We start from the raw sequence: 10,054 nt of genomic DNA on the forward strand, positions 1-10,054 counted from the left end.
TACGAAGTCAACGTCTTACTTATTGCGCTACCGCTGCTACTGTTCAACAGTGACAGTCGAACGTATCAAGTGTGCCGCAGCCGACTAGAGTCATTTTTAAAAATCGATTTTTTCGAAACTATGGCCCATTGGCTGAAACGACCGGACACGTGTCGTTTTTTTTCGCCCAAGAACAACCTGTAAAAAGCGCATCAAAATCCCCGGAACAGTCACCTGGTGTTCCCCTCGTGAATTTAAGTTAAAAATTAACTTATTTTTGCTTAATTAAGTTGAATTAGAAGTTACCAACTTTTTAAATTCTAATTTATATTTTAACTTTTTAAAGAGTTACTACCCAACTGTGTCCAAAATGAATTTCTTATTAAACAAAAATCAAATGACAACATTATAATAAATATCTATCCCAGAGAGTTAGCCAGAAATATCGGAATCAATAAAAAATTGAACATACGGTATTCGATTCTTATTATAGAGATTCTAAATATAATTTATTCTTGGCTTCTGTCAATCTTTAACATAAGACGGGATAAGAATCAAGATTAAAGGTACAGATTAAAGGTGTGGACTTCTCGTAAAGACAACTGTATTATTGTGTAATGTATGTGTTATATAAAATAATGTATGTGTTATACAAAAAAGATTTACATCTTATTTAATTCTTAATTCTACTAGTTTTTTTTAAAGTATTCCGGCCATGCAGCTCTCTCTATCCAAGGAATGTAGTTATATACTCGGGTATACACACCGGGTATGATACTTCCACACAGTCGTCCAACACTAGTGACACCAATCACATTGTACATACATTCATGAATCATGTTGAAGATGGTGAGTGGTCCTCCGCTGTCTCCCTAACAACATATATATACATATATAACAAAATGTATTGTTTTCTTAAACAACATGCATGTGTGAAAAAAGGATATCTCAAATAAGACTTCTTTAACCCTTTAACCCCCAAATGTACACGTTTTGTACATTATTGTCAGCTCTATTTCTGAATAGGAAAAAGGGGTCGAAGAAATTCCGCAAATGAAATCTCTAATGCTTTTCGAGTCGCTCTTTCAGATATCGTAACGCAAATCACTCAAAAATGCAATGCAAGAAAAGTACAAGCTTTTTTCCGAAAATTTTTCGTTTTTCTTTCATCAAATTAATTATTTTCGACCGGAAACTCTTCAAGATAGTGTGACGGTCGGCCTTCCCGGGCCGGCTAGTATATCGGGTCTCAACCCGATCGGACAGCTCGTCGAATGCCCGGGTTTGGTTAGACGCAGAGGAGGGAGAGAGAAACAATCTCGTGGTAAAAACTCAACAACGTTTTATTGTTTCACGCTCTATCTATAGTCGCCGCGGTAACAGCGACGGGGTGCAGCGAACGGTGCAAAAGCAAGAGCAGACGGCGCAAGACAATAGCGGACGGCGCAAAATAATGAGCGGACAGCGCAAAATGGCGGACGCAGAGAACGACGCGGTACGTGGCGAACGGAGATCGGTACGGTAAGCGCAACGTGATACGCGGCGAACGGAGATCGGTACGGTAGCCGCAACGCGATACGCAGCGAACGGAGATCGGTATGATAGACGCAACGCGATACGCGGTGAACGGAGATCGGTGCGATAGGTGCAAAGCGGGATGTGGCGAAGCGGAAGTCGAGGAGTCCGCTCGTCAAGACGCTTGACGGAACCAGAGAGTCCGGGTAGCGGAGGATACGGAGCGGAGGTACGAGTCAAGGAGTCCGCTTGTCAAGACGCTTGACGGAATTAGAGACGCTCTAGTCCAGGTAGCGGATTATACGGAACGGATAGGAGTTGAAGTTGCGCTCAGGATCGAGTCGGGAGAAGCGACTCCACGAGCCGGCTTATATACCCCCTCGGGAGCCCCCACGCGCTGGCGGCGAGCCGAAGATGGGAGTCGGCACGCGGCGCGGCATGTGGCGCTCAAACACTGTGCACGTGCTCGACGCTCGCATCGTGCGAGCGTCGGCCGAGAGTCGGTGTACCTCAGAGAATTGTGAAGATCTTAAAAATGTGGCGAAAAGCGTCGTTTCCGACCCGACTGGTAGTCGGTCGGGTCGGTCGTGACGATTGTATCGTCACAATAGTCTGTGGAAAGTAAAAATATGGCGGCAAGTATATATAAGCTTTCAGAAGAAATTTTTGTTTTCAAAAATTGAAGATGACGGGCTCAAAATGGCAGCCAAAATGTGAAAAACTTTTTTCGCACTATAATTACGTCATTAAAGTTATTCAAAAGAATATTTATACTGACTTTAATACATATATTGACAAACCATATGCGTTTCATGAAATTGTGTACATTAAAAACTTGCTCAGACCCGCCATGTCGTTCTAGTTGATTCAAATATGAGATTTTCTCCTAATTTCTCGTTCAAAATACGTTAATGTCGCCACACGCACGCACGCACGCACGCACGCATGCACGCAGGCACGCAGGCATGCACACACATCCATATCCACACATACTATATTTTTGCGCATTAGTTCATATTTTTCTGTGAGTGTGTGTGTGTGTGTGTGTATGTGTGTGGAGCGGAGGCAGAAGGCGCTTACACGTGTGCATGTATATGTGATGAATACTCAAACTTGTACAGAAATTTATCAAATTTCACATTTAAAATACTGAAATTCAAAATTATCTAATCCGCCGTAAAATGGAAAAGATCTTGTTTTTACTTCGAGATTCTATTATAATGATTCAACATTTTTTTCAGGAACTCTTGAAAAAACTAAAAACTAAAAAAAATTTTTTTAATTTTTAAATAAAACGAAAATAAAAAATTAAAGAAATAAAAAAAATGAAAAAAGACAAAAATTAAAGAGATTCTGATTCACGTCCATCTCGTAGTGAGAGTCGAGAAACGATAAATAACTTTTTTATTTTGTTGGCTGAGAGACGTGACTGCATCAGATTTAATTAAATTTGGCAATTATACTTCTTCAATTATATTTTGAAGTCACAATTTTCGGTTGAAACGAAAGGCCATATGCATATGCTTCTTTCAATATATAGGTGTAGGAATGCATGTGTGCGTGCGTGTGTGTGTATAAATTTAATGTCGTAATTATGGTGCGAATAAAATTTTTCACGTTTGGTCTCCATTTTGAGCCCGCAATTTTGAATTTTTCAAAACAAAAAATTTCTTCTGAAGGCTTATACATCCTTGCCGCGATATTTTCATTTTCCAGAGCCTGTCTTGAGGAGTTTCCGGTTGAAAATAATTCAATGAAAGAAAAATAAAAGAAGAGGGAGACCAAATGCCTATAGGCAATGTGTCCCATTCCGAGGCAGTGAAATCAATAGATGAAATGGGTACCGTTTTAAATATCTTGATGAGCTGAAAATTTTGGTACCTATCTCAAGTTGATCCAATTTTTCGTTCCAGAAATACAGTGTTCCAAAAATCTTATTTCCGTTATGATTTTTAATTTATAAAGAATGTTAGCATTAAAATTTCGAAACGATCAAGGGCGCGTTGGAAAGTTTAGAGTGCCTACTTTTCAGGAAAAAATGTATCATTTTGATAAAGTGCCAAATACCCAGGTGTTCATTTTAATTTTTAAAATGCTCAGATTACTAAATAAATCCAAATCCAATTTTTCATAAAGTTTAAATAGTCAAAGAATCGATTGAAAATAATTTTAGAGCTCAAAACTGACCGGAAGTATCAAAATTCCAACTGGAAAACTGTGTCCGGTGTCCGACGTCCGATCCAAAAGAGAATATCTTTCTAACAGAGAAGTTAATTCTCCATTGGCAAACTATTTTTTATTGGATATCGTACGTCGAACGTTAGACATTGGACGCAGTGTAAATCTTCTATTAGAGAATATCGTGTAAGGCGGTGATTTAACCTTTAGGCTACCGGCATTTTTTCATTAAAAAAGTGATTTCTTTTCCTAAAAAATTTTTTCTGTATAAGTAACATGGCGCAGAATTTGAAGATTTGTGCAGAGCCACAAAAGTAGCTTTCCCGGCAGAGAATGGACGATCAAATATAAAAAATTTTTATTTTCTCAAAAATAGTGTATTTAGGGGTTTTTGGTATCGCTGATTCCAATCCTGAGCATAGATTTATGAAATTTAAATACAATATAAATAAATATAAACATATAGATTCATGCAGACTTTTTTGTTTGGTTTTTCTAATGTTTAATTTTTGTAATTTTTTTACTTTTATATTTTATAACTTTTTAATTTTTTATATTTTTTAATTTTTTTTATATTTTTCAACATTTATATTTTTAATACATTTTATAATTTTTTTTATATTGACTTCTTTCCGTAATTATGATGAAATTTTCTTTAAATAATAATTTTTAAAGCAGGGTGTTATGTATGATGAAGCATTAATTAGTGCATATATTTTGGCGACATAAGTGCATAAAGCGAGCACCGAAGAGATACGCATTGCGTAGTCTATATATACACGTATATGTTTAATACATTTAGTAATTAAAATACCACTAAAAATAGTAGTATTTTAGCTCAAACTCAAGAGTCATAAAAGTGGCTTTCTAAAGGTTAAGAGAGGCGAGCTGGTCGCCAGAAATTAAGTCCTGTATGAACTTACAAGGAACCTGGCGGAATTGTTCCTCACTGGTTTTGAGACATCGCGCTCTGGATATGTTGTAGAGCATCAAAAAGAAACCTATATTTTTTACATTGGCTTATCTCGAAGTTTATGGCTTGAAACAGAAAAATGAACTTTTTCTTTTTTATGGAATATTTCCTAAGATATGAGGTATATGAAAAAATGTGTCCTACAAAAGTTTTACAGTATTTAATACTCTTTGCAACAGCGTATTTCATTTTTAAAATTTTTCAAATTTTTTACCTTCTCGCTCCCACTCGTTACCTTCAAAAAAATTTTTGATTTTGTAAGGACAAGAAATGTAGAGTATTTAATACCAAATCCATCCAAATATAATAGTAAAAGTTGGCCTTGCTTAAATCGTTGAGAAACGACGTAATAACATCGCGCTATAGGCGCTACGTTGTCCAAGTAAATGGATACTGTAGAAAAATACGTTGTGTCATATCTCTTTATAATTGCTTCTACATATTTTCATTCTATTAGGTGAAAGCTAATTAATTGTGACGTTATGGTATGCAACATATTACGAAATAGAAACGTAAACACAAATAAATTTGCATATAAAACGACTATAGTATGTGTGCGCGGCGTTACTATTTCTATTCTCAAAATCTGAATCAGTTAACTTCACTAAAAAACAATAAATACTTACTAATTAACAGCGCTAAATATACCGCTGATTTTTCATAATTTGATAATAATACAATATTGTTAATAATAAAATTGATAATAATAATGATAATAATAAAATTATTGTAAACTGCGCATAGTACCCAGGATTATAGGTGTTAATTTATCAAATGTTTTACTGTTATTGTTCTTAAGATTAAACGTCTTATATTTCCATAAGTAGCAAGTAGATGTAGTGAAAATAGAGGCATATGAACATTTACAGGACAATTGTTGCGAGATAGAATATCAACTGATATCTGACTTGTTTATAGTCCATGAGCATAACCCACATAGCACAAAATGTCACAGTGACATAACGTTACTTTGCGCAATGAAGTCACGGCGAAGTTATGGTGACGTGCGAGTGTCCGCTTTGTCACATATGTGATATCATTGTGACATTATTATGATATGAAAAAAAATATCATAGTGATATATTTGTAACAATGGGTGTTTACGACAATTAGAGTTAGAGTTAGTTCCACTAGGACCGAAAATTATGATAGGCACGACCATCTACTTTTGTAGTTTATGACAACTTCTTACTTCTAACTCAATGTCTTACCATAGGAACAAGCTGGAGTAAGAAGTAAAGAACGCGCATTCAACATCAGGTAATAATTTCGTAAAATCTCACGATTATATCCATATTTTTTTAACGTGTGGTAAGATTATTTGTATTTTATTAAAATCATACTTATTATAAACTATCATGTGAGAAATTTGAAGTGTAAAATATAATCCTAATTTAAAATAATATGTATCCTAATTTATTTACAAGAATTCTGTTTATACTATTCATATATGTGACAGAAGTTACAATTAAACTTACGAGTTTAAAATTACGGTTTAAAAATTATTTATTAATTAATAAAAATATTAATATTAATATTAATTTTCGAACCGTAATTTTAAACTCGTTTAATTGTAACTTCTGTCACATATATGAATAGTATAAACAGAATTCTTGTAAATAAATTAGGATACATGTTATTTTAAATTAGGATTATATTTTACACTTCAGATTTCTCACATGATAGTTTATAATAAGTATGATTTTAATAAAATACAAATAATCTTACTATACGTTAAAAAAAAGTGGATATAATTGTGAGATTTTACGAAATTATTACTTGATAAACAGAATTCTTATAAATAAATTAGGATATATATTATTTTAAATTAGGGTTATATTTTACACTTCAGATTTCACACATGATAGTTTATAATAAATATGATTTTAATAAAATATAAATAATCTTACCACACCTCTTATAGAAATATCATACTAAGAATCATTGATAATTACTTATTATCCAGTATTTTTAATACTGAAAATAAGTAATTATCAATGATTCTTAGTATGATATTTCTATAAGGGACGTTAAAAAAAATATAGATATAATCGTGAGATTTTACGAAATTATTACCTGATGAACAGAATTCTTGTAAATAAATTAGGATACATATTATTTTAAATTAGGGTTATATTTTACACTTCAGATTTTTCACATAATAGTTTATAATAAGTATGATTTTAATAAAATACAAATAATCTTACCACACGTTAAAAAAATATGGATATAATCGTGAGATTTTACCTAATTTTACCTAACGTGAAATTATTACCTAATGTCGAATGCGCATTTTTTACTTCTTACTCCAGCTTGTTTCTATGGTAACACATTGAGTTAGAAGTAAGAAGTTGTCATAAACTACAAAAGTACTAGATTGTCGTGCCTATCATAATTTTCGGTCCTAGTGAAACTAACTCTAACTTTAATTGTCGTAAACACCCAATGACGTATGACATTGGTTAAAAAAAAAATATATTTTGTAGAAACGATTGTGAAATAGCTTATGTTGATTTTAAATATAATTTAGCTGCTTTAATTGATTTTTCACTATTTTTGCACCTGAAAATTTATTCAGTACTAGTCGGACGCGAATTCAAGACCTCACACACCTCTAGGTTCCTAGTCTACCTTGACTACTACGCGATTTCCTCAACTGATACTAAGTGTATTTTATCATCCCCATATATAGCACTAATCATAATTTTCTTATAGTATTATTTAGTACAACCACAAAAAGAAATTATTTATAATTCTAATAACTATTCTATAACCATTCTATAACTATTCTATATTTCTAATAACTATTTATAATTTTAATATTTCATATAATAAAAGAGAACTTAGAAGTACATGCATAAAATATTTATGTAAAATATGTTTACCTAGGTGTTGACATTACAAAACATTACAATTTAAAAAACATTTGATAAAACATTCTTAAAACGTTAAAAATAATGGGATTAGTTTTCTTTTTTTTTCAAAAGACGTTTTTCTTAACGTTTTTTGACGTTTGAAAAAATGTATTTAATTTTAATATTTAATAAACGTTTATTTTAACATTTAGAATGTGTTTTTTAAATGTTAACATTTAGAAAAACGTTTTTTAAATGTTAAAATACATGTTTATTAAATATTAAAAAACAAAACTTTCTTCCAAACGTTAGAAACGTTATTTTAATGAAAAAAGGAGAACTTATCCCATTATATTTGACGTTTTAAAAATGACTTTAAATATTTTTTAAATGTTTTTTCAAATATTGTTTGCTCATTGGGTAACAGAAATAATAAATAAGTAAAAAGTATTATATTATATTCATAATTTTTTTAAAATATTATTGTAATATTGCTGAAATAATATTTCAAATTAATGTCATTGCAATGTCTTTGCAACATTGCACTGCAATATGCAATGTTGCAACGTTATTATTACCATACAAAAAATAACCTATTTAAAAAAAAGGTAAAAAAAGAAGCCAAGTGGGATTGCGTGCCAGAAGGGATTGCATTAATACTTTTAATCTTTGGAGCATATGTTGTACATTAAAAAAATGGGCATGTCAAGTGTTTTGTGTGAGCGTGTGAAATTTTATCTTGGCACACCAAATGTTTTCTGTGTACATGTAAAATTTTATTTAATTTTTCCCAAAATTTTTACTTTTGTATGTTTACTAAGTAAGCTTTTAAAAACTATTTTTTCCTAATTCTGTGTAATTATCAGAAAATAAAGTCAGTAGATACCTAGTGTAGTGTTCATATGCCAAGTAGTTATAACAATATTTATTGTGTATGAAATTAATTTTACTTGGCGTAAACTGATATCATTTCTTTTTGAGAATTTTGTCAATAACTTGTAACGATCCAGGAAATCGTCATGACAATCATAAACATTATTTAGATTAACAAAATTAACGCCGAACAACCGCGCGCAGAACAACCGCAAGGTCAACAAACAGCCTCACTGTTTGTTACAATTTAGTATAAAAGTCGACACGAAAACATTATCGAGGGAGATTGATCGGAAAGCTCCGCCAAGGCGCACGACCGACCAGAGCTCGAAACCTCCCAGAGATCCTAGATCGCTCCGCCGACCGAAGTGGATACGCGACGTCGGCTTCCTCTCCATACACCGCTCCGTCGACCGAAGTGGATTCGCGACGTCGGCTTCCTATCCATACACCGCTCCGTCGATCAAAGTGGATACGCGACGTCGACATCCTTTATTCGATACCGCTCCGCCGACCGAAGTGGATACGCGACGTCGGCTTCCTCTCCATACACCGTTCCGTCGACCGAAGTGGATTCGCGACGTCGACATCCTTTCTCCGATACCGCTCCGCCGACCGAAGTGGATACGCGACGTCGGCATCCTCTCCATACACCGCTCCGTCGACCGAAGTGGATTCGCGACGTCGACATCCTTTCTCCGATACCGCTCCGTCGACCGAAGTGGATACGCGACGTCGACCTCTTGTCCCTCACGCCACGCCGCTAACACCTAAGATCGCGAACGCGTACAGGGTGTAAGATGGTGACGAGCGTCTTTAAACCAGCCAGGTTAAAAGCCAGTGTAAACAATCAGCTTAAAGCCGACGAGTCAACGAACTCCAACGATGGACAATAGAATATCGGGAAACAGTCCCGACCGCGTCCCGCTGGACGCTCGCGCGCCTCGACGCTCGCAGCTGATCGCGCGACGACAACATCGGCTCCCGACGAGAGCAAAAATGCGACTACGCGCCAACGGCATAACTTCGCATGTAAATAATTGTAAATAGCCTTGAGATTAGAATATAGTTCTACGTTATTATAACCTACATCACTGCTTTTCATTTCACGAACGAAACCTCGGACCGCATCGACTACGACTATCTCGCACGTAACGCAAGGCCGTTACAAACTTTTTTATAATATTTTTTCCAAGTGAAACAAAGCACGTGCACTTGGTTTCTTTTCTTATCTTTTTTTTTAAGAGATAATTTTTATACGGATATTACTCCTTTTTGTATAATCCTTATCTCTTCTCTGAAAATATCACGGCAGAACCCATATAGCACATGATATAACAAGGATATCCTGTTTAAGTCACAAATATTTCAGCAACTTTCGAGAATCTGTATGAGATATCACATACAAATGTCTCTCAAATATTTAAAATTTCACCAGGATATCTCTGTTACCTGAGTGCTGTAAGATACACTCACACCATCTAGCGGCAGAGTGACGGAGTAGTACATGTTTTGCGAGTTCACCAATGTATAAGCAAGAGGTTATGTATGGTAGTGACACCGTATATTGTGGTTTTTTGAAATTAGAGGTAAATATTTCAATATAATTTAATATTATCGTCTTTGTTAATATTTTTTTTACATTGAAATATATACCACGCTTGTAATATAATATAGGAGG

General features: G+C 34.2%; 1 protein-coding gene across 1 annotated transcript in view; it reads right to left on the reverse strand.

Annotated features, from left to right (window-relative positions):
• Positions 1 to 566: 566 nt before the first annotated feature.
• LOC116851959 (serine protease snake-like) overlaps positions 567 to 10,054 on the reverse strand; it is a 192,607-nt gene continuing 183,119 nt past the window's right edge. The window contains exon 5 of the mRNA XM_032831892.1: positions 567 to 851. Within this exon, the coding sequence (XP_032687783.1) occupies positions 669 to 851 (183 nt within the window). The 3' untranslated portion in view covers positions 567 to 668. The remainder of the gene's footprint in view (positions 852 to 10,054) is intronic.

The sequence above is a fragment of the Odontomachus brunneus genome, unplaced genomic scaffold (genome assembly GCF_010583005.1).
Source record: "Odontomachus brunneus isolate Ranch 3 - 2012 unplaced genomic scaffold, Obru_v1 Obru_scaffold_197, whole genome shotgun sequence".
NCBI classification, from domain to species: domain Eukaryota; kingdom Metazoa; phylum Arthropoda; class Insecta; order Hymenoptera; family Formicidae; genus Odontomachus; species Odontomachus brunneus.